Source organism: Mustela nivalis (genome assembly GCF_964662115.1).
Source record: "Mustela nivalis genome assembly, chromosome: 18".
Lineage (NCBI taxonomy): Eukaryota > Metazoa > Chordata > Mammalia > Carnivora > Mustelidae > Mustela > Mustela nivalis.
In genome coordinates this window covers 55,823,119-55,846,302 of record NC_139037.1, presented here as the reverse complement: position 1 = coordinate 55,846,302, position 23,184 = coordinate 55,823,119, and the positions used below count along the sequence as shown (strand labels likewise).

The following is a 23,184-nucleotide window of genomic DNA, read 5'->3' as shown; positions in this document are numbered from 1 at the left end:
ATGGATTATCTGTCTGGATTTGGTCAGATTAAATTTAAACAGGGAATTCAGCAGGACAGGTCTCCATGGAGAAGAGTGACTCACAGTGTTCTAATCCCCCTCCCTCTCAAACCACCCCAGAGCAGGAAGAGGATAGTCTGCTTTAACTCTGTGACCCTAGTGTTAGGGAGGTCCTCAAATATTCTTCCCTCTCTCCTCCCAGGCAACAGACAGACTGTACTTCCCACCATACCTCCTCTTTGAAGTTACACATCGTCCAATGACCTGCTTGGGCCAAAAGATACAAGCACAAGTGACATGTTTCGTATCTAGGCAGAAGCTGTAAGTCACTGAGGCTTTGCCACTTCCTCTTCCCAGTGCTTTAAAACCAGCAACGCTCCAGAGAGATGCTGTTTCCTTGGCCTGGGTCACAAGAAGGATGTGGGGCAGAACCCTAAGGTGACCCACAAAAGACCAGTAACACTGGCAAGTAATAAGCCATTGCTGCGCGAGGCCACTGAGATCCTGGGCTTGTTTGTTACTACCACATAACCCAGCCTATCCTGACTGATACATCCTAGTCTTCATTAGAGCCTGAAATGTGACAGTCTCCAAAAAGGGAGTGGGAGGGGCAGGAGGGAGCCTGGGTGGCTCAGTCGGTTGAGCGTCTGACTCTCCATTTCGGCTCAGATCGTGGTCTCGTGGGTCATGCGATTCAGCCCTGCGTCCGGTTCCCCGTGCAGTGGGGAGTCTGTTTGAAGATTCTCTGTCCCTCCCCCAACTCACGCCCTCTCTTTCTCTGTCTCTCTAAAATGAATAAATGAATATTAAATGAGTGCATGAATGAATGAATGAATGAATGGGAATAGGGAAAAGGTCATAAATTTCCGGGCTGGAGGTAGAGGAAACTGCCATGTCTCAAGCTTGCTTCCACACACACTTGTAATCAGGATGGAGTCAAAGTCAGGCTCTGACCTTTATTTCCTACAGTCACAGCTCACTCTGACCCTCCAGTTCTTGCCCCGATGCTTAGTACCCAGGGCTCTCAGGGAGGGTGAGGAAGGAGGAGCTACAAAGATAGGGACATGAGGTACAAGGAGAGCCTGGAAGACAGACAGGAGCAGGGATTAGAGGTGCGGGAGCAGAAACAGGAGGTGGGGTGCAGGGGAGGACAGCTGGGGAGGTTAGGGCAGAGCTGGGGAGAGGCGAACCCAGGACAGAGATACTCTTAACAGGAAGCTGGGAGAACTGGAAATTGGGAGACAGGAAGGGAAAGGCGGGATGGGAACCGAAAGGGGCCAGGAGACAGAGCTGAGGTCTCAGGTGGTGAGGCGTGGACAGACACAGACAGGGACACAGTGCTGGGCAGGTGCAGACAGCCGTGGGCAAGAGAGACATGGAGAGTCATGAGGAAATCTTGAGACAGGGAGGTAGAGCCCCGGGGCCGGGGGGGTTGGGGGGGCGCCCTAATCTTTGCTGGAGGTGGAGCCGCGGTGGGTGCTGGAGGTGTGGCGGGGGCTGGAGACTTGGCCTCTGCTGGACCCGAGGCCTCCACTCAATTCCGACCCCATGCTTCTGCTCTCCACGCCCGCGTGGCTCTCGTGGACACCGCTGGACACCCCGTACCCGGTGGACCCCAGGTAGTTACTAGAGCTGGAGGTCCTGAAGGTCACATGGCCCCCCGTGGAGGCCCGGCTGGAGAGCGGAACCCCCATGGCGCTGGTGGAACCAAAGGTCACATGGCCTACACTGGAGCTGGGTTCACCAAAGGTGACCCGGCCGACATTGGAGCCAGTGGCACGGCCCCCACTGGACGCCAGGACGCCACTAGTCCTCTGGCTCAGGATAGAGTTGGGCATGATGCTGGGGCTCTTGGCGATCCCCACGGGTGAGCCCGAGGAGACCCGCTGGGTGCCCGAGAGGCTGGGTACGCTGGGCGCGCTCTCGACCTTCCGCACGGCGTCCGCCAGCTCCTTCAGCTGCTGCTCCCGCGCCAGCTCCCGCGCTTCCAGCTGCGGGGGAGGCGAGTCAGCGTCCCCGGAAGGAGGCTGAGGTCCGGCCCCAAGCCTGGCAGGCCCCCATCCTCACCAGCTTTGTCACTTGGTTCCGCAGCTCTTCCTTGCTCATCGGGGCGTCCTCTTTGGCCTCAAAGCCTGGGGTGTCCTCCCTAAAGTGGGGGGAAGACGGGAAGGGAGGACACTTGTAGCCACAAAAGGCTGAGAGCTCCTCATTGCTATGGACGGAGACCGTTAGCCACGCTCTGGCCGGCACAGCGGCCTTTGGCCTTTCTGGTCTACCTGGGGCCAGCTCAGTCCTCTGGAGCCCCAACTCCTTCAGGTGCCTCCAGAGCACCCTCACTCACCCTCTGGTACCCAAGAGCCACCTCCCCAAACCCTCCACCTCATTCTTTGTCCCCTCGGCCCCCATGGAACCGAATTCCGCTGCCCTCCTTCCTGCCCCGTGCCTCACTGGTTGTCAGGGAGCTGGGGCACGGCCATCCTCTTCGGGAGGTCCTCAGGGCTCTGGCCCAGAACCAGGAGGGCGGTGCTAACCAAGCTGGGGGTGCTGTAGTTCTAGAAGGTGGATAAACCTGTGGTCAGCTCATCCTCAAGGCCCCAGCTTCCAAGATTTGGGCTCCCTGCCCACCCCCCCGACCCCCCGGGACCTCCCGCCTCTCCACCTGAAAATCTAGGTAGGCCTGCACGGACAGGAGCTCGACCAGCCGCTTCTCGATGAGGCCCAGGAAGAGGCCAATGTCCCGGTCTCGCATGTGGGTCTTAACCCCCAGGAGGTCTTCGATGATGGTGTTGTCACACTTGGCCCTGGTGAAGAGCTGCTGGAGGTCTGAGGTTGTGGGGGGAGGGGACAGGCTGTCACAGACCTGCTAGCCCCTGGGGCCTGGCCACGGGGCTCAGGACCACAGAAGGCAGAAATCGAGGGAGGTCAGTGGAAAAGCTGACAAAAGCACTGCCAGCTCTCTAGGCCGCCTTCTTCTTTTTGTTTCTTATTTCACTTTGTTCAGTTAGTCTCAAAGGCCTCCTTCACACGGCTCCATCAGAAACACCCCACTTCCATCCTACCCAGTGACCCCAGAGAGGCACTCCTGTGGGTGCTCTACGGGAGAGGTCGGAGGCCAGCCACGCACCACCAAGGCTGCCTCCTTTGTTTTTTTCAATACTGGCCCCGACTTGCACCCGGCTGATTAGCTGTGGCCCTTGGCTGGCCCACCGGCCACTGCCACGACCCACCCTTGGCTCTACTTGTACCTAGTTGGCCCACTTGTACCTAGTCACTCTTTCAGGCGAACTGGCTATTGTTAATGACATTAGAAAGCACCCGTGACCTTGACACAGATCTGCAGCCCACGGCACTGCGTTCCCCCCACTTGTCCCCAGAGCTGCCTCCCCCTAAGCTCCCGACTCCTATGTAGTTTCCCCCTGGGGTCCCTCCCTGAACATCCCCCCCCTACAATGCTCACGCTGGGCTCAAGGGCATCCCCAAACCCACTTCTTCTCCCAAGTACCCCTCCCAGGCCAGACCCTGTGCAACCTCCTCAATCACTGCCCATCTGTCTGATACCGCTGGGTCCCATCCCTCCTCTCCATTTTCCTCCTCTTCCAACACCCCTGTCCATGGCCTCTCCTGCTCACAGCCCTCCCATGGCTCCCCAGTGTCCCAGCCCAGCACCTCTTCAGAATCTGCCATCCTCCCCCTCCCACTCCCACCCTTGCTCCCCTTCTCCACACAAAGAGCCTACACTCCTACACATATCTCCAGGCCTTGCCCCCACCTGCTGGGACCACCCCCGAACCGAACTTTTCAGTGAAATCCTCATCCTTCAGAATCAGCCTTGGGTGTCTGGGTGGCTCAGTGGGTTAAGCCTCTGCCTTCCACTCAGGTCATGATCCCAGGGTCCTGGGATCGAGTCCCGCTTTGGGCTCTTTGCTCAGCAGAGAGCCTACTTCCCCCTCTCTCTCAGCCTGCCTCTCTGCCTACTTATGATGTCTCTGTCTCTCTCTCTCTGTGTCAAATAAATAAATAAATAATCTTAAAAAAAAAAAAAAATCAGCCTCAAGCATCACCGCTTCCAGGAAGCCCACATCCACCCCGGCAGAGCCCACTTCAGCCAGCAGCAGGTGATGCCACGGCTCAGGGCGCCCACATTCACGAGGGTCCCACCTTGGGCTTGGGGCTCTGCTCTCTCGTTTAACAAAGGGCCCTACCTTTTCACTCTGTCCAGGGGCCCAGCCAATCCCGGCAGCCTTGAGGCTCCCACGCTGCTGTCCTAGGCCCTGGGATGTAGTGAGTGCCCAGCTGCCCTGCTGGTGTCCCTCCCAGCCCTGCCCTCGGGGGCCCTTCTCACTATGCACCAGGCTCCCTGCAGCCCTTACAGTCATGGTCAGGACAGAGAAAAAGAGGCTCTTCCGGTAGGAGAGCCCCTACTGTGACCACAGGCTGACCTCTGCCCCCACCTTCTCAACTTCCCAGCGGGGAACCCACCCACTGCTCCCGACCACCCCCCAAGCTGTCATCTGCCATCCTATTGCCAGGGGGGTTCGGCCGTGGAAACCACACACAAGCTTCCCGAATGATGGAGCTGGCTACAAACCCAGGGCAGCCGGACTCTGGAAGGACGGCAGGATGGACGGCAGGAAGGATCTGGGATGGACAGACAAGCCAGCACACAGAGACGCTGTGGAACACCTCCCCCGAGGCGGGCTGCGGGCTGGGCCCTCTGGGGAGGCTCATCGCATCCTCCCAGAGAAAAAAGCTGGGCCAGGCGCTCACCGGCCTTGAGCTTCTCCAGCCGCCCCCGCACGTCCTGGAAGTTGGCCTCCACGCCGAGGGCCTCCGCGTGCACCTCGTCCACGCGCTGCTCCAAGTCCTTCCTCTCCTGCTCTTGCTGCGCGCGCACGAGATCCTCGCTGGCGCGCGTGCTCGCCAAGGCCTTCTGCATCTGCGGGGCGGGGCAGGTGCCCATTGCCAGGGGAGCCGCTCCCGGAGGAGCCGAGGAGATGGGGGAGGAGGAGCGGAGGGTGGAGGGGACCTTCACTCACCTCGTTGATCTCCTCCTGCAGATGCTCCAGCTGCGAGTTCTGCTCGTTGATGAAGGTGAACTCGGCGAAGTTGCGCTCCTCCACTGGAGAGAGGCGGGTCGGGAGGGACGCACAGGACAGGGAGAGAGAGATGTTGAGAAAGACGACACAGACACTAGCACGCAGAGACAAAGAGAGACGGAGGTCCAGGAAACCAGAGGGGACACAGAGGAAACCGGAGCAAGTGAGAGTAAGAGAAATAGACGGCGGCAAAATCAAGAAAGACCCAGAAACACTAAGAGGCGCAGAGACACAGAGGAAGAGAGGAGAGGGAGAGAAAACAGCAGAGGTAGGGAGAGAGCCCGGGACCCGGGAGAAGACAGCAACAAGCGCCCGGAGGGAGAAACACAGAGGCTGAGGGAAGATGTGGAGAGAGACCGGGAGGCCCGGAATGGGGAGGTGGGGGGGGCAGACGCACCCAGAAACAAACGGACCTAAAGACGGAGGGGACTGAGAGATGAGGCCAGAGGGAGACGCACACAGAAGGAAGGGCTCAGAAGGCCCGAGACGGGGAGGGAGAGAGACTGGGGAGAGGGCTAGAGGGGCAGAGGCGGGGCGGGCGGAGAGGGGCGAGGAGGGCGCGCCTGACGCTCCGAGTCTCCAGCGCAGGTGCCGGAGTCCCCAGGGCCCAAGCGGAGGCCCTCGGTGACCGTGACGGAGCTCAGCCCCTGCGCCTGATCTGTGGGGGCAGGCGGGGGGGGGGGCGCGGGGGTCCTGCACCGGGGCCCCCTCCCTCCGCCCCGCCGGCGCGGCCAGCACTCACTCTCCAGGTACTTCTCCACCAGCAGGTCCGGGTCGCTCTCCCCCGTCAGCTGGGACAGTTTGTTCATGGCGTCCTCGCAGCGCATCACCAGCTTCTCCTGGGAGGTCTTCCGGAGGCCCTCGGCCACCTCCCGGGCTGGAGGGAGGGAGGGGCGCTGAGACCCGCACCCGCGGCGGCCAGGGGCGCACAGCGGGGTCTGGGGGGGTTGCTGAGCTAAGGCCGCGCGCGCCCCGCCCGCTCCGCCCAGTGGAGATCCCGAGCCCTTGGGGCGCGCGGCCGGGGCCTCACAGCGCTTCTCGCGCTTCTCCATGACCGCGGGGTCCGGCAGCCGATCGCTGTTCTTGAGCTTGAGGAAGCGGTGCAGCTGCTCCAGGTGCGCGATCTGCCGCTGCAGGGTCTGCACCTCCGCGTCTTTCTGGGCCACCTCCTTCTCCGCCCTCTCCCGCAGCAGGTCCATCTTGCTCTTGGCCTCCTCTCTGCCGGTGGGGGTGGGGGTGGGGGGGAGTGAGCCCGGGGTCAGCCTGGGATCAGTCCCAGGGCGCGGGCAGAATCAGGTTGCGGTTTCCCCGAGGTCACAAAAGGCAGAAAACTTTCTGGGTTCCCAGAGGGGTATCAGGTTGCAGGCGGGAAGAGGCGGAGAAGTGGAATCGGGGGTCTGGGGGGTGTGCTGGGCCATGGAAGGGACTGATGGGACACTGCTGCAGTGCACTGCGGGCCAACGGTGGGCCCAGGAACAGGAGGGTGGACAGCGAGGAGGACATCAGAGGTCATACTCGGCTGGGAGCAGGGTGGACCTAGGGCAGAAGGTATGGTGCTGGAGTTTGGGGGTCATGTGGTTGGAAATATAAGGAGCCTGGACCATTCGGGGCCTCATGTTGGGCAGGTGGATGACATCACCAGCGCGGTTGGGGTATGGGGACACTCTAGAAGCTTCAGTCACTGAGCCCCTTCTGACCTGCCCGTGGGAAAATGTGGCCTTTAAGCTTTTGAACACAGGGCGGCTCCCTGCAAATCCTGAGGGTCCCAAACCTACTTCCCAGGACACAGGATCACAGTCAGAGGGTCATTTTGTTGGGAGCACAGCCGGCCAGTGTCCTCATGTCCCTGCCCATGGACCATTCTAGTTCCCACCCTCACACCCTTGCCTCCATCCAGAGCTCCAGCTTCTTGTTCCGGTCAAATTCCTTTATAAGACCTCCCCGCACATCAGCCCGTCCTCCTCGATGGGACGCCTCCCCTGGTGGCCACCAGCCTTGTTTCCAGTGACCCCTCCAGGTGCTGGTGGCCGTCCTTCAGGGATTAGGACTCACAGTTCTTTCTGTGCCCTGGGCTCCATGCCAAACCAAGGGGCAGGGAAGAGGGGCCCCGACTTCCTGAGAGCCAGGCCGTGCGGTCATTACCGTCATGTCACAGTGGAAGAAACAGGCTCAGAGAGGGGATGCGACCTGCTCTGGTCATCCAACAAGGAGGCCCAGGAGACGCTGCCTGGCCCTGCCTTCTGGCTGAGACCACCCTGTGCTGGTACCCAGCAGCGCCCCCCACCCCTGCCCCATCGGCTGGAAGAGCAGTGGTCGAGGCTCTCACCACACAGACAGGCCACCATGGGTGGCACTTGGCAGAAGAGAGGCGCCAGCCCACTCAGATTCTCTCTCTCTGAAGCCGAGTTGGGAAGGGCTAAGAACGGAAGAGCAGGGAGCTGCCACTAGAAGGACGTGTGGAGAGAAGCCAGAGAAGGTCACATTCTGAAGGTCAAGTTCGGATGAAGCCAAAGCCGAGCGTGAGCAGAAGCCACCAGATGGAGTCGGGGCTCTGACAGGGTCGCGGTGGACCAAAGACAAGAAACTGCAGCATCAGCCACAAGAAGGAAGGAAGGAAGGACTGATCCGGGCTACAACATGGGTGACCTCTGAAAGCGTTATGTTCAGTGAAGGAAGCCGGACACCAAGTTATATGCTGCACAGTCCCGCTGCCCCGAGATGCCTGGAACCAGGAAGTTGGTAGGCACAGGAAGGAAACCAGTGGTTTCCAGGGAACTGGGGAAGACAGAGTGACTGCCTATTGGGTACCAGCTTCCTTTTGGGGTGATGAGAGCGTTTTGGACCCAGATAGAAGCGAGTGTCCTAGAGGCCACTGAACTGTACATTTTAACATGGTGAATTTTGTTATGTGCATCTTAGCAAAAAAGGAAGGAAAGGAAGGGAGGGAGGGAGTGAAAGAGAAAGATAGGAAGGGAGGGGGGGCGGGGAGGGACCCAAAGAAGTGGGTCCACACAGCCAACAAGTGTTGCCCGAGGACCTGGGATGTCAGTGGAGGGGGGAAAGGGGCACCTTATAAAAAATAATAGGTTGTGACAGTCTGTTCCTGGAGTTCTGACCCCTCCCGCCAAAGCCTTAGGGCAAGGTTCATAGTGCCTGAGCTCCCTGGAGGCCTGGGGGCACTGGGGGTGGGGTGGGGGGTGCCCTACCTGACGGTGTAGGCAGCCGCCGAGGAGACCATTAGGGAGCTGACCATGTGTCGCAGAAGCTCGATTTCCTGTGAGAGAACAAAACCAATGTCCTTGCTACAGCCTCCTCCCTGTAGGACTCTCCCTTCAGCCCCGAAGCTCTTCTGCCATCCAGGTGTGTGGACCTTCCCCATTAACAGCCGCCAGGTGGGGGCGGGGATCCTAAGAAGTACCAAGTACATGGGCAGGGAAACTGACAGCTGGGATGCTGGCTCGGAGGGCTTCTCCCAGCAAAATCCTAAAAGCACCACCTAACTTTGTGGTCCGCTTCAGAAATGTGCTTGAATTTCGCAGTGGTGACCACATGAACCTGATTTCTAGTTCCAAAGAAATGTCTTTGCAGTATTATGGGTAAAAAATGTTCTTTTCAGGAGAAAGAAGGGAGGAAATTATATATATATTTGAACACACATGTGATGTGTGTATGTGTGTATAGATAGATATCCAATATACGTATATGCAAATAAAACATGTACACGCACAGTCGTTCACGTACACACATATATGAACATACGAGCACACATACACACACACACAAAGAGGGATCGAAGTGGAAGAGATGGAAAAGAAATGGTGTTTCTCTGGAATATCTTTTAGAATAGTTTTGTCTTGGGAAATCCTCTTAAAGTCTCATGTATTCGGGGGCACCTGGGGGGCTCAGTCGTTTTGCATCTGCCTTCTGCTCAGGTCATGATCCCAAGGTCCTGGGATTGAGTCCTCCATAAGGCTCCTTGCTCAGGAGGGAGCCTGCTTCTCCCTCTCCCTCTGCCTGCCACTCCCCCTGCTTGTGCTTGCTCTCTCTCAAATAAATAAATAAATCTTAAAAAAAAAGAAAAAAAAAAAAACAAGGGGCACATCAAAAGCACATAGAAGCCAACTTGAAGGGCCCTACTGGCTCCCACTGACTTGTCTCCCTGATCTGGGACGAGTTGAACATCACCACGCATGATGACTTCCATGCAGTAAAGGAAGAACTCACAGATGCTTACCGATAACACACAAATACCCAGAGGAGGACGAGAAGCTCTTCCTTACGTATGCTCTCTTACACACATAGGAGAAACAAGAGAGGTGGGGAAAAAAAGATCCCCATTCGGCATGACAGTGATAATCATAGGGCAAGAATCATTATCAGAGTCCCCAGCAACGGAGTGGAAATGTGTCGGGGAGCAAGATATCTTCATGGTCTCCGAGAATCTCCACTTACTCCTCACCAAGGGAAAACTCACTGGAGAATCACAGCTGACCCAGGGATCAACGTGGACCTCGATCACAGGGATAAATGGCCATCTCGTGCCTCCTACTTAATGAGCCCCCAGGACACAACATCGCCTCTGTGCTATTCCCCCCCAAACGCACCACACGAATCTCATCGTGAAGAAACATTGGACAGACCCGTCAAGGGACTTTGTATGACACAACCGTCTTCCAAAATGTCAAAGCCGTGACCACAAAGCGGGGCCGAGGGATGGTTCCAGAACAGAGCCTTGGACAGCCAAATGCAGTGTGGGACCCTGGCTGGGAGCCTGGAGCAGGAAAACCAAATTAGCTGTAAGGGACGTCATCGGGACCATTGGAGAACTTTAAACAGGGACTACGTAGAATTGTAGTAACATCAAAGTTCCTGACTTGGACAAGTGCCCTGTGTTTCTGCAAGAAAACGGTCTTATTCTTAGGACCAAAACATGCTGAAGTTTTTAGGGGCATAGTGTCTGCAGTGTGCTCTCCATAGTTCAGCAATGGTGATAACAAATCCTTTTTGGTAAAAATAATAATGAGAGAGAGAGAGAATACGGCAAATGATCAGCCTTGGTGAAGGCTGGAGTTCTCTGTACTATCCTTCCAGGGAAGCGAAGGTGGAAGAAAAAGGGAAGGGACACCAACAGTTACGGAGATGCCCACAGAATGTAAACGGTCTTGCTTGCTCATTGACTGTCCTGGCCGATGATTTTCAAAATGACATCTCTGGCTTCTGCAAGTCTGAAGGAGGCTGCTTTTTTTTTTTGTTAGAGGCGTCCCAGAACCTTCTCGAGGTCTCCATTCCCCCTGGACCCACATCAAACCTAGGACTCCGACCGATTCTGCACTTGAGGCCACCGTGCTGGAGTTGGCAAGGTGACCCTTGCAACCTCTCCTCTCCCCCGGCTGGGCTGAGGGGTCCCGGGTTTTAGGGCCACTGACCTTCTGCAGCTTGCGGTCCACATTCAGATAGCGGTTACGCTCAATGCGCAGGAGGTCCAGCTCCTCCCGCAGCGCCGCGTTGCGCACCAGCTGGTTGTCAAAGCGACACGTGACCTGGTGGGGAGTCGGGGTGTACAGAAGTCTGAGGCCTGGTCTACCTCCCTCTTCCATGCTCTGACAAGTGTCAGAGGCAGAGCCTGTTCCCACTTTGGAGACACTGAAAGCGCTGCCCAGCCACCCTAAGGATCTCGGCACCACTCTCCTTTCCTTGGGAACCCTCCATCCACCCAGGACCGGGTCTCCTGATCCTTCTCTGGGAGCCCCGTGTTTCAGGCCCACCTCCCTCCTGGAATCTGGTCCATCATTCCTGGAACTTGAATTCCATGGAACTCGCTCCTGCTCAGTTAACCCCCAACACCCAGAGATCAGGTCTGGAAAGAGCCAAGAGGCTGACTCTCACCCTGTCCAACTGGTCTTCTAGAATCTTGATCCTTTGCCGGATCTTGACTTTCTGATCCAGGATGACCCCCGGGGCCCTGACTTCCTTACCTAGGACAAAGATCCGGATCTCCCACTCCTGGATCTGGAGGAAAGAGGAGGATGCCTACTTGTTGGCTGAATGTGGAGAGACTGAGGCACCAAGAAAGGGTGAGGGGCTGAGTGTAGCTGTCCCCTCCCATCCTTGTGGCCCCAGGCATCTGTCCTACCCTTCTGCTAATGATGCCCAACCTTCCCTGTGGTTCTGGCTTCCAGTCACAACAAGGCACCCAGCCAGCCACATGACCTATGTCCCGACAATCACAGTCCTTGCCCTAGAGAGGGACAGGTTGTCTGACCCAAGTTGAGCCAGCCTCAATCCCTTCCCGGTATATTGGCGGAAATGAGCTAGATGCGTGGGGCTCTGAGACTTCCACGATCATATTCCCCAGCACACGGGGGGTCCTGGGAGGAGGAGACCAGTAGACAAAGTGGAGACAAGAGACTGAGAGATGATGAGAATGAGCGCTGACGTCATTAGAATGCCTGGGTCTGGTTACGGGTGAAACCTCTCTGAAGCTGTCCTCGTTTCTATGTTCATCATTATGTATCTGGGGCCAGGCATCTCTCTAGTTAAACTGGAAGCTCCACGAGAGCAGACTTTGTTTTCAACAAAAACCTACAAAGTAGGTGCTCAATAAAACATGCAGATCAAATGAATACATGAACTGCTGAAGACTGTGTTTTCCACATGGGTGGCTCAGTTGGTTACGTGTCCGACTTGATCTCAGCTCAAGTCCTGATCTCAAGGTCATTAAGTTCAAGCTCCATATTGGGCTCTACGCCCAACTTTAAAAAAAAAAAAAACTGGGCTTGCCAATTTGTGTGCTTTTTAGGGGTTGGTTTATGTCCTGTCCACAGCCCACACTCCCACCACTGCAGATTCTTCTGTTTAAGTGTGAATCCCCAATACCCCAAAAGAGTGGGTCTTTGCAGAGATAATCCAGTTAAGATGATGTCCTTAGGGGGGACCCTGGTCCAATATGACCAGTGTCCTTACACAAAGGGGAGATTTGGACAGACATGCACACAGGGAGAATGCCACCCAGCCAACACTTCCAGCCTCCAGAACAGTAGGACAATATCTTCCTGTCATTTCAGCCACCCAGAGTTTGTGGTACTTAGTAACGGCATCCCCTAGAAAACTAACACATGTCCCCCGCCACCCCACAGCATCACTGCCAACTCAAAGTCTGCACCACGAGGATGTTTAAGTCTGGAGGGAGACAACCAACATGGTCAGACACCACATGAGCTACGGCTCAAGGCAGTTCACAGGTTCAACACAAGGTAGTGCTATGTCCCTTTCGATGAGTCACATCTTTGTGAACAAGCATTTTTTAGCTGTTGCTGTGATAAAAAACCAAATACCCAAAAATGTGACCAGTGGGAGAAAGTGCCCAAGCGTACAAGGAATCTCTATTACTTTTTCCAGTTGCATGTGAAACTGAATTATCCCAGTAAAATTTTCAGTTACAAAAAGAAGAAAGAAAGAAAAGAGAATACTGCCCAGAAATCAGCACGGAGTAAGAGTGGTCAGTCCGATCTGACTCCAAGACCCAGAGGCACAAACATCCCACAGGCAAGTAATTATGGCTTTGGAGAATGAAATACAGGGCTTTTTTGTGTGTTTTTTTCTACTTATATATTCTCTTTTTTTCAAATGGTCTCTAGGTTGTTAGGATGAAAACACTGGTTTATTTAAAGTAGATCTGTTAGCAGAACAAGACTGGACCCCAGGACAGCTCTTGAAAGCTAGCTGATTGTTCCATTTTTAGGAATTACATGAGTTGAACTGTTGGCAGCTAGGAAGTAACCACTGTATTCATTTTCCTCTTTCTGCAAAACAAATTATCCCAAGCTTGGTGGCTGAAAACAACACCCATCTATGATCTCGAAGTTTCCATGGGTCAGGGGTCCCGCACAGTTCAGCTGGATCCTCTCCACAGAGGGCTGTGGTCTCATCTGGGACTCACTGCGCGGTCCCCTGCCAGGTGGCTCTCTCCGTGGGATGGCCTCTTGCACCTTCAAGGCTGGCCAGAGAACACCTGTCTTTGATCTACGCAGGGCCAGTCTAATAGAGCACACCTAATGAAGGGAATGTCGTTCCCTCCCTTCAGTCCCCTCCCCAATGTACTCTATTTTGTTGGCCAGAAGCAAGTCACAGGTTCTACCCCCACTGAAGGGGCGGGTAGTACACAGTGGGTGTGGGAGGTCACCTTGGGATATATTCACTACAGCCAAGAGGAGAATACTGGTTTCCCCATTCTTTGAAACTACAGCATTCCTATGAGACCCTTCATAAGCCAAACTGGCAGAAAGTGAAGAAGGAATTACCATTAGTTTTTATGGAAACAATGTATAGCATTCCCCTGGCCCCAAAATAACCCCTCTTAGGCTTTTCTGATACCTTAGGACAACACTTGCTGACAGATGCAGAAAATAAACTGGGATAAAACACAGATGCTCAGAGACGGTGCAAAAACTAGCAGCTGGAGGCTGACACGCTGAGTGTGGTCCCCAGGAAGGAGCTTGGGGCGGGGGGTGGGGGGGTGGCACACTCACTGCCTTCCTTCTGGAAGCTCCAGGCAATTTCTAGAAGCTGGATTCCTTGATTTATGCATTCCTTAGCTTGTGGCCACTCCAACCTCGACTTCTCTTCCTCACATCTACCCTCTCCATCTTCTCTTAATCTGACATTCCTACCTCGCCCCTAAGGACACTTGCGATGACATGGGGTCCACCTGGACAATCCAGGGTAACCCCCCGATCTCAAAATCCTTATTCACATCTGCAGAGTCTCTTTTGCCATGTAAAGTAACATACTCACGGGTTCCTGAGATTATAGTGTGGACATCTTGTGTGGGGGTGGGGACCATTATTCAGTCTACCATATTTCCTCCAGCGTAATTCTTTTTTTTTTTTAAACTTTATAGTTTATCACCCATATATGCACCCCTAAGCAAAAGTTTAGTTTGGCCTGATTTTATATTTTATGTCAGTGAGATTATGCTTCCTGTATGTTTTATGCCTTGCTTCCTTCCTCGTGGCTGTGTGTGATTCATTCATTTTTCATCACTGTATACTATTTCATGATACAAATGCACCACAATTTATTTATTCATTCAAATCCTGTCGGACATTTGGGTTACTTCCGGTTTGGAGTAGCTAGAGTGAGTAATGTTTCTTTCAACATTCCTTCACGTGAATCCTGGTTCTGTGGCACATGCTCAGAAGTGTACTTGCGGGGCAGGAGGGAGCTTTAACAACAGATCTAAACCTGTTTTCTCTTAGGTGACTTTGGCTTACTTTCTTCTGAAATGGTTTCCATGGAAACACACTGGGTTAAGGTAAATATGGAATGCCAGCTCTGTTCTCAGGCAACAGTGTTTATTATAAAAATGAGCCCTGATTGGTCAACTACTTTGGACTAGAAGGACTGCAAGCTGGGCTCATAGATCTCAAGGGCCAATATGACCAGCACGAAACAGAAACCTGGTTTCTCTTCGGGTTCCTCTTTTTTAAAGTAGGCTCCATGCCCAACGAGGGGCTTGAACTCATGACCCTGAAATCAAGAGCTGAGATCAACATCCAGATGCTCAACTGACTGAGACACCCAGGCACCCCTGCAGGGTATTTCCTGAGTGTGCTCCTTGTGGGGGCTTCGACTTAGACCCTATCCTCGGGCAGCAGTGCCTAGATGTTCAAGGAAGGTGTGCTTGATGCTCTCATGCCAAGATGCTGCTGTTTCCTGTCCTCCATCACCCTACAAAGTGAACCTGGTACCAAGTTCTGTAGCCAGAGCATCCTGTGAGCGTGAATGTCAGGTGGAACCCAAAACTGCTTCTGGTGACCATGCTGAGTGGGGGCGGCCCCGAATCACAGTGTAGGTCTATCAGTAAATGTAATTGATAATGGGGGGATCTTTTCAAAATACATGTGACAATTTATATACCCCTGACAACAGTTCATTAGGTGTTCCCACTTGCTGCTTCTCTCCCCAACACTTGGTATTTTGGGACACTCATTTTTGCAAATTTGGTGAGTGTTTAATGGAATCTCACTGTGATTTTCATTTGCCCCTCTCTGATTACTATTGAGTGGTGAGTAATTCCTACATTTATTGGACAAATGCACTTCTTATTTTGTGATGTGTCAGCTCAAATCCTCTATTTTTAAAAACTCGGCTGACTCAGGCATGTGGATGGCTCAGTCAGTTAAGCGTTTGTCTTTAGCTCAGGTCATGATCCCAGGGTCTGGGGTCAAGTCCCGCATGAGGCTCACTGCTTCGAAGGGAATTTGCTTCTCTCTCTGCCCCTCCCCCACTCGTTTCTCTCTCTCCTTCTAATAAATAAATAAGATCTTTTAAAAAATACAAGCAAAATAAATACAATTGAGCTGACTCTTCAATAATTTGTAGGAGTTCCTTGCATGTTCTTGCTACTAGTCCTTTGTCAGCTATACATGTTGCAAGTAACTTTCCATTCCATGACTTTGCACACTATGTTTCTTTTAACAGAAGTTATTAACCTTGAAGTCATAGGAAGCAACAATCTGTTCCTTTAGAAGTAGAGATTTCTATAACTTATTTAAGAAATCCTTCCTCACCTCCACACATTCAGATCTCTGATCCATCTGGAATTAATTTGGGGGTACGAGGCAAGGGAAGGGTCTGGTTTCATCTTACAGTATGAATATCTAATTTTCACAGCACCCTTATCCTCCTTTTCCATTTCTTGAAGTCATATGTTAAGTGTCGACATGTGCTTTGGTCTCTTTCAGGACTCTCTTCTGTCCCATTGATCCATGTGATTAACCCTGCATCAATTGTAAGAATTTTATAATAAATCTTGATAAATGATACGGCAAATCCTTTCACATTGTTCTTCTTTTAAGTCAGTCTAAGTCATCTTTTCCATTGTACTTCCATATAAACCTTAGAATCTGCTTGTCAGTTCCATCCATTTAAAAAAAAAAAAAAGTTCAGGGACACCTGGGTGGCTCAGTGGGTTAAAGCCTCTACCTTCGACTCAGGTCATGATCTCAGGGTCCTGGGATCAAGGCCCACATCGGGCTCTCTGCTCAGCGGGGAGCCTACATCCTCCCCCAACGGCTTGCCTCTCTGCCTGCTTGTGGTCTCTCTCTGTCGAATAAATAAACAAAATCCTTTAATCCTTTAAAAAAAAAAAACTTTTAGTACTTTGGTTTCGATTACATTGAATTTATACATCAATTTGGAGATCTGACTTTTTATGACACTAACTCTTCAAGTCCTTGTGTAGGTCTCTACACTTATTAAGCTCCTCTTTACCAGCCCTCAATAAAATATTACAACTTACTCCATAGAGGTCTTGCACACTTGTTAAATTTCTTCACAGGTACTTCTTCTGGTTATTATAAATGCATATTTTCTTTTATTTTGTTAACAGTTATTGCTAATACAGAGCAATATTAACTTTGCATATTAATTCTGTACCTGGCCACATTGTTAAAAGACCTTATTAATTACAATAAGTTGTGGTTAGATTCTTCTGGCTCTCCCATGTACACAAATACATCATCTACAAACAATGACAATTTCATTTCTTCCTCTCCAATGCTTACATTGTTTTTTCCCTTTTCCTGGCTGTACTGCACCAGACAGGACCTCCAGCACAATGTTACATACAAGTGGTGCTAGCTGACATTTTTATATTGTTACTGATCTCAAAGATAATCTTTGTCATGTTTTGTTATCGAACACAATATTTTCTGTAGATGTTTTATAGTTGCCCTTCACCAAATTCAGGAAATGTCCTTTTATTCCTAGCTTCCTTTTTTTTTTTTTTTAAGATTTTATTTATTTATTTATTTATTTATTTATTTGACAGAGAGACAGAGCACAAGCAAGCACAAATGGGGAGAGGCAGGCAGAGGGAGAGGGAGAAGCAGGCTCTCCGCAGATCAGGGAGCCCCATGCGGGGTTTCATCTCAGGACTCCAGGATCATGACCCAAGCTGAAGGCAGACCCTCAACTGACTGAGCCACCCAGGCACCCCTTATTCCTGGTTTCCTAAGATTTTTTAGCATGAATGTACGCTGAATGTTATTAAACACTTTTTTATTTCTACATAGACCAGTGCTATAAACAGGTGTAAGTCCAAGGACGTCCGTCGTCAGTCTCTGTGATGGGCTCAGAAAATGAGAGCAAGCATTGAAGTAAGCATCAGAAATGGCACAAGCCTTCTAAAAGCAGCAGTCAGTAGTAGATTGGAAATTTTAAACATTGGTCCATTAACACACATAGTTTGTGAAAATCTAAGTTGTCTACTTTTTTTTTTTCCCCCAGAAAATGTCTGTTCTCTCTCATTCAGAGATAATATTTCCATTGGGTACCTGTTTTTCTATTTTCTTAAAGATTTTATTTATTTATTTGAGAGCAAGAGAGAGCACAAACAGCGGGAGGGTCAGAGGGAGAATCAGACTCCCCGCTGAGCAGGAAGGCTGACCTGGGACTCGATCCTAGGATCCTGAGATCATGACCTGAGCTGAAGGCAGATGCTTAACCTATAGAGCCACTCAGGTGCCCCTGGGTATAAAATTCTGACTCTAATGAGTTTCCGTGAAAGACTGAGGAAAACCAATCCCAGCAGCCAACCCCCACAAAGCCACTGCACCACCATGAAACAGCCAGAAGTTTGGCATGTGTGAATCAGAATTCAGCTTCCAAAAGGAATCTTGGGGAGCTTGTGAGAGCAGAGCAAACAAACTGATTGAAAGTCAAATGGAAGAAAACTCCGTGGTAGGGGCACCTGGGTGCACAGTTGGTTAAGCGACCGACTCTTGGTTTCAGTTCAGGTCGTGATCTCACATCAGCCCCACGTCAGGCTCCCCACTCGGCATGGAGTCTGCTTGAGTTTCTCTCTCCTTCTCCCTCTGCTTCCCCCACTCACTCACTCACTCTAAAAAATCAATCAATCAATCAATCTTTTAAAAAAAAAACAACTATATGGTAGACAGAATGATGCCCTCCTACAGGGCCAATATGTCCACATATTGGGCCCAGGATAAACACAAAGGTCCTTATGGGTGGAAGGAGGGGGCAGGAGAGTCTGAATCAGAGAAGGAAGAGGTGGGAGTCACGCATATGAGAAGGACAGCTGCCCACGGCGGGCCTTGCAGACAAGGCAAGGAGCTGCAAACCAAGCCATGCAAGAAACTTCTAGAAGCCGGAGAAGTCAGAAAACACATTCTCCTCCTAAGACTTCAGAAGAGGTACAGCCCTGCTTACACCGGACTTTGGTCCAGGGAAGCCCGTTTTGGACTCCTGTCCTCCGCCGCTGGAAGATAATTCATTTGTAAGATTTTATTTATTTATTTGAGAGAGAGAAAAAGCATGTGCTTGAGCAGGGGGTTGGGAGAAAGAGAGGGAAAGGATTTCAAGCAGACTCCATGCTGAGTGCAGACCCTGACCCACGGCTTACTTTCCTCGATCCCAAGACCCTGAGATCACGACCTGAGCAGTAATCAAGAGTCAGGCGCTTAAGTGACTGTGGCCCCCAGGCGCCCCTAGTTTGTATTATATTTTAAGCCACCAAGTGTGTAGTAATTTGTTACAACAAAAATAGGAAATGATACAGACCACCAATATAAGTAACCTTCAAAGTCTTGTTTGTAACCCAACATGCGCAAGAAATCCTTTGGTCTAGGCAAGTGACTTTTTTAACCAAGACTAGAATAGAAAATCGCAGAATGCATCCTACCTAGGAAACATCGGTATTACCTGGTGAAACTTCTCTTTGAGATCTACGTGTGTGTGTTTATATCCACATGTGTGTGAGCTGCCTCTCCAGAGGTCATGGTCATAAAAACCTGAAGGGACACTGACCTACAGAAGTTGCATTGTTGCCAAGGTCAAGACCTGGAAGCAGGTGGGACTGAAAACCTATTGTAGACTCCGTTGTATTACCAGCATCCTCCTTTTGCCCATGAAGAAAGTAGGGCCCAGAGAGGTAAAGTCTTGCCCTCGGTCACACAGCTCTGACAGGACAGGGCCGGGATTCTAATGCAGGCTTTGCTGGCTCCAGGGGTGAACCTTTCCCCTTTAACCACACCAGCCCCCTGTTTGGGATGTGGGGGACTATGCTAAGCAGGAAGCACCCAGATTCCCACTACAGGCTGAATGTAACCCTCCTACGTGGCTGCTTTCCATGAGCCCATTTCTCAGGCGAGGAATTTAAGGCTCAAAGCAGTTCCTTCCCAGCCCCTATGTGGGATCCCCGGCGTCTGGTCTCAGAACCCACCTGCTTGTCCAGGGTTCTGGTCTGCTCCTGGAGTTCCTTGACCTCGGCCTGCACTTGGACCCGACACTTGAGCAGTCGGCCCATGTTCTCCAGCCTCTCACTGTCCCGCAGCCGCTTGACCTGGCTCTGGGCCACGCTGATCTGCACCTGAAGTTTATCCCGCAACCCTTCCAGGCGCTGGATCTCCTCACTGCCCAGGCAGGGAGGGCGGAGCAAGCCAGCAAGGGGCGGAGCTCAGAATCACTGAAGGCCAGAGGCAGGGCTGGCCCTTCCCCCCTCTTGGAGCCAGGAGTGGGAGCCCCAACCCCCCTCCCAGTAGAGCCCCCTCCCTAGCTCCAGGACCAGGCAGTGGGCTCACAGCTGCTTGTTGATGCGCTGGTGCACTTCCTTGCTGTAGGCCTGCCTCTCCCCCTCCATCACTTTGCATTGCCGCTGTAGTCTGCTCAGCTCCCAGTCTGCTGAGGGCAGGACCAGCCAGGGTGCTCAGGAGGCATCCAGGAGGCCCCAGCCCCTTCCTCTCCAGGACCTAGAAAATTCTGGCTCCCTCAGAGTCTCCACAAACTGCAGCAGAAGTGCACACCCAGGCCCGGCCAGCCCTCTGGAACTGCACCTCGGCTCCCATCCCCCTTCCCACTCCAGTACCCCAAGCTGACTTCAGGATTTTTCCCATCACTCCTGCCCCAGGTTTGGCACACATTCCCTTCCCCACTAGAGGGCGCTCCTGGTGGACTTCTTGGTCCTTGGGGACTTGCCACATAGGATCTGGAACTTGGGAAAGTTGAAGATAGGTGCCAAGAATTGGGGACAGCATTTTAGCTCCCTCCGTCCCCTCCAGCCCCCATCACCTGGCAGTCCTCCCCCATCCTCCTGCTTCCTCACTTTCAGCCTGGGCCCTAGGCTCAGGCTTTCTCCTGTCCCACCTGGACCATTGCCCCAACCTCCGCACCAACCTCCAGGCCTCCCTTCACATCCCCAACGGGTCTTTCTACACCCAGAACTGACACCGACCCTCCCCTGCTCACAGGGCTCCCTAGGAGCTCCAGGGCCTCCAGGATAATTTCCTAATTCCTCAGCCTGGTGTTCGAGGCCCCATATGATCTGACCCTACCCACCTCTTGAGTCTGGTCCAGCAGCTTCCCACCTCCCACGGCCCAGGGGCTCTCAACCAGCCATTCTGTCCCGCACAGAGAGTTTGCAATGTCTGGAGACATTTTTGATTGTCACGATGTGGGGACGGGGCAGGGGAAGGTGCTTGTGGCAAGTGATGGCTAGAGGTCAAGGACGATGCTAATCATCCCACAATTCCCCAGGACAGTCCCATGACTAAGAATGATCTGATCCCAAGTGCCACCAATGTGGAGGCTGAGAAACCCTGTTCTAGCACATGCTGTTGTCTCTGCTGAAACAGTCTTCCCTGCCTGCTCCCATTGGGAATTCCTGGGAAGAGTTCCAAGTCCCACTCCAACTTCTCCTGCAGGAAGTCTTCCCAGACTGTGCCACTGCCCAGGTCGGCCTAGCCCCTCTGCCTGCTCCACCTCCATTCCCACGGCTAGGTCTCCCCGTCCTTAGTGTGCTGCAGTACAGTACCTGGAACTTGGGGAACGGAAGAAAAGAATGATGGGGGGGGGGGGAGCAAGACTGTATGAATTACCCATTCCTTCCAGGAAGGCCTCACTTCCATCCTCCGAGCGGGTGCTCCCTAAAGTTTGTCCCAAAGGCATCTTGGCCAAGCGGGTGGGGCTCCTGCAGGGGTGACACAGGACCCCTTCAGACATCAAGCAGGAGAGGGCCAGAAGGAAGGTGGGGGACCAAGCGCGAGGGACTAGGAATTGGAAGGTGACCCCAGAACCAGCTGCGATCTTTGAGTCTAGGTGCCTCCAATGTGTTGGAGGGGGTCACCTCTCAGGCCTCTCTCCACGCCCCTCCCGACCTCCCACCTCTCCCATTTTTTGACTTGTGTTTCAACTCTAAGTCTGGCGCGGGGGACAGGCCGCCTAGGCTCGCGGTATCTCTGAGGCGTGGCTGTTTGTGGAAGGAGACAGGGACAGGGAAAAACCTCCGCCGGCTGAGAGGAGCGAGGCCCAGTCCCTACCTGCTGGAGTGCCTGCCCTGTCCTTGGTGCTCCGAGTTCACTGTTGTGGCCTGGTTACTGGGGAGATAAAGGGCCAATGAGGCCTGAGGGTGGGACCAAGGACTCGAGGAGAAGCCGTGGGATGGGAGACTGGGGAGGGGGGAACCTCTGGGGAGGAGGAGCCTGGGAGGGGAGGCGGAGCCTGGGAGGGGAAGCTGGGGAAGAGGGGCCAGGACAGCCAGAAGACCTGAGAAGACTGGGGGGGGGGGGCGGTACAGATGAACTGGAGGGGGCAGAAAGCCCTGCGAGGGGCGGGGCTGGGAGAACTTGCGGGAGCGGAGCTGTGAGCCTTGCGAGGGGCGGAGGAGGGCAGGTCCTGTGAGGGGAGGGACCGGGCGTGCCCTGAGGGGCGGGGCTGGCCGGGCCACGAGGGGCGGGGCTTCAGCTCCCGAGGGCCGGGAGACCTGTAAGGGGCCGGGCTCGGGTGGGAGGAGCACTGTACCTGCGGAAGGCGGGGCTGAGGGGGACTAGAGAAGGACCCCGGAACAGTATCCGTAAAGGGCGGGGCTGGGACCCAGAATGGGAGGTGACTATGGGGTGGGACTATGGGGGGTGCTGCCGAGGGGAGGGGGCACCGGTACCTGCCCACGCCGCAGCTTCACAGACCTACGAGGGGCGTGGTTAGAAGGACACCTGAGGGGCCTGGTGGGGAGATGCTGGAAGGTCTGGAAGGAGCTAACGGGGATCGGTGGGCGGGGGGGGGGCTCTGTGAGGGGCGGGCTGTGTGTTTTCGGGAGGGAGAGGAAGGAGCTGAAAGACCCTATGGAGCCAGGGTTGGGAGAGAAACGTCTGGAAGGCTTTGGAGCTGGCCGAGGTCTTTCGGGACGAGGCCCGAGAGATGTTATTTCGACCACGTTATTTCGAAGACTCTCATTAGGAAGACCGTGCCGACACCGGGAATTGTGAGGGGGAGGAGTGCTCACCACTAACTCAGGTCCCTGCAGTGACCCACTACGCATGCGCGGCCAACGGCCTCCTGCGAAGCCGCCAAAATCCTCTTGCCTGCTGGGTCCGCGCACTGAGAGGCGGAAGTGGGCGGGGCCGCGAGCTCCTCGTACCGCCCCCGTCTGGCCACGCCCCCTCGCACTGCTGGGCGCGCCTCCTGGGCTGCAGGCGGCTACCCACGTGGGCCTCCCCCGAGCTGGCGGGCAGTGGGCGCCGCTCCCTGCAGGCTGGGTGTGCCTGAAGCCTGCGGTTTCCTGTGGGAGGAAACCTCCCGCGGGCGCTCAGCTCGGCTTTTAGCTCTGGAGGCCCAGGAAGGGGAGATTCCGTTACCACCCTCCAGCTCCCTGATTCTCCCCCTTCCACAGGTTCCTAGCTTAAGGGACCTCCTCCCACGCCCCGACCCTACATTCCCAGGGTACCTAAATCTGAGCTGATTCCACTCAGGGAATTTGATTTAGAGTACTAGCCTCCTGCTTTCCACCTCCCTCACTCACATTTCCATCTCCCCAGCCCCTGGTTTCCAGATTCCTAACGGGGCCAGGTCTTGTCCCTTTGCCTACACTCCCATGAAGAGCACATGACCCACCCCACCCCCCCAGCCTCTAATTTTTCCCTCAGTGACCCAGACTTCCTAACTTCCTTGGGTTCTGAATTCAGAACCCCAGTCTCTGTCCCCAGGGACCCTAATTCTGCACTCCTAACTTTAGCCTTGATGTCCAGTGGACCCAAGAATTTTCCCCTACCCCAAATCCTAGAGACTATGAACT

At 53.6% G+C, this 23,184-nt stretch overlaps 1 protein-coding gene across 7 annotated transcripts; it reads right to left on the bottom strand.

Annotated features, from left to right (window-relative positions):
- Window positions 1-931: 931 nt before the first annotated feature.
- On the bottom strand, window positions 932-21,673 carry ODAD1 (outer dynein arm docking complex subunit 1). Of its 7 annotated transcripts, none has more exons than XM_082710516.1 (15): window positions 21,434-21,673; window positions 20,993-21,084; window positions 19,700-19,796; window positions 19,342-19,531; window positions 10,983-11,105; window positions 10,523-10,636; window positions 8,303-8,370; window positions 6,127-6,314; window positions 5,839-5,973; window positions 5,037-5,119; window positions 4,768-4,936; window positions 2,660-2,823; window positions 2,449-2,552; window positions 2,068-2,146; window positions 932-1,991 (listed from the first exon to the last, which is right to left on the bottom strand). In XM_082710516.1, the coding sequence occupies exons 2-15, from the start codon at window positions 21,060-21,062 to the stop codon at window positions 1,446-1,448; spliced, it is 2,130 nt and encodes a 709-aa protein (XP_082566642.1). In that variant the 5' UTR covers window positions 21,063-21,084; window positions 21,434-21,673; the 3' UTR covers window positions 932-1,445. The 7 variants fall into 7 exon arrangements, with proteins under 7 accessions (XP_082566642.1, XP_082566641.1, XP_082566643.1 ...); XM_082710515.1 differs by having other exon boundaries at window positions 19,700-19,799; window positions 21,434-21,490; XM_082710517.1 differs by having other exon boundaries at window positions 19,342-19,488; window positions 19,700-19,799; window positions 21,434-21,470.
- Between the last annotated feature and the right edge of the window lie 1,511 nt (window positions 21,674-23,184).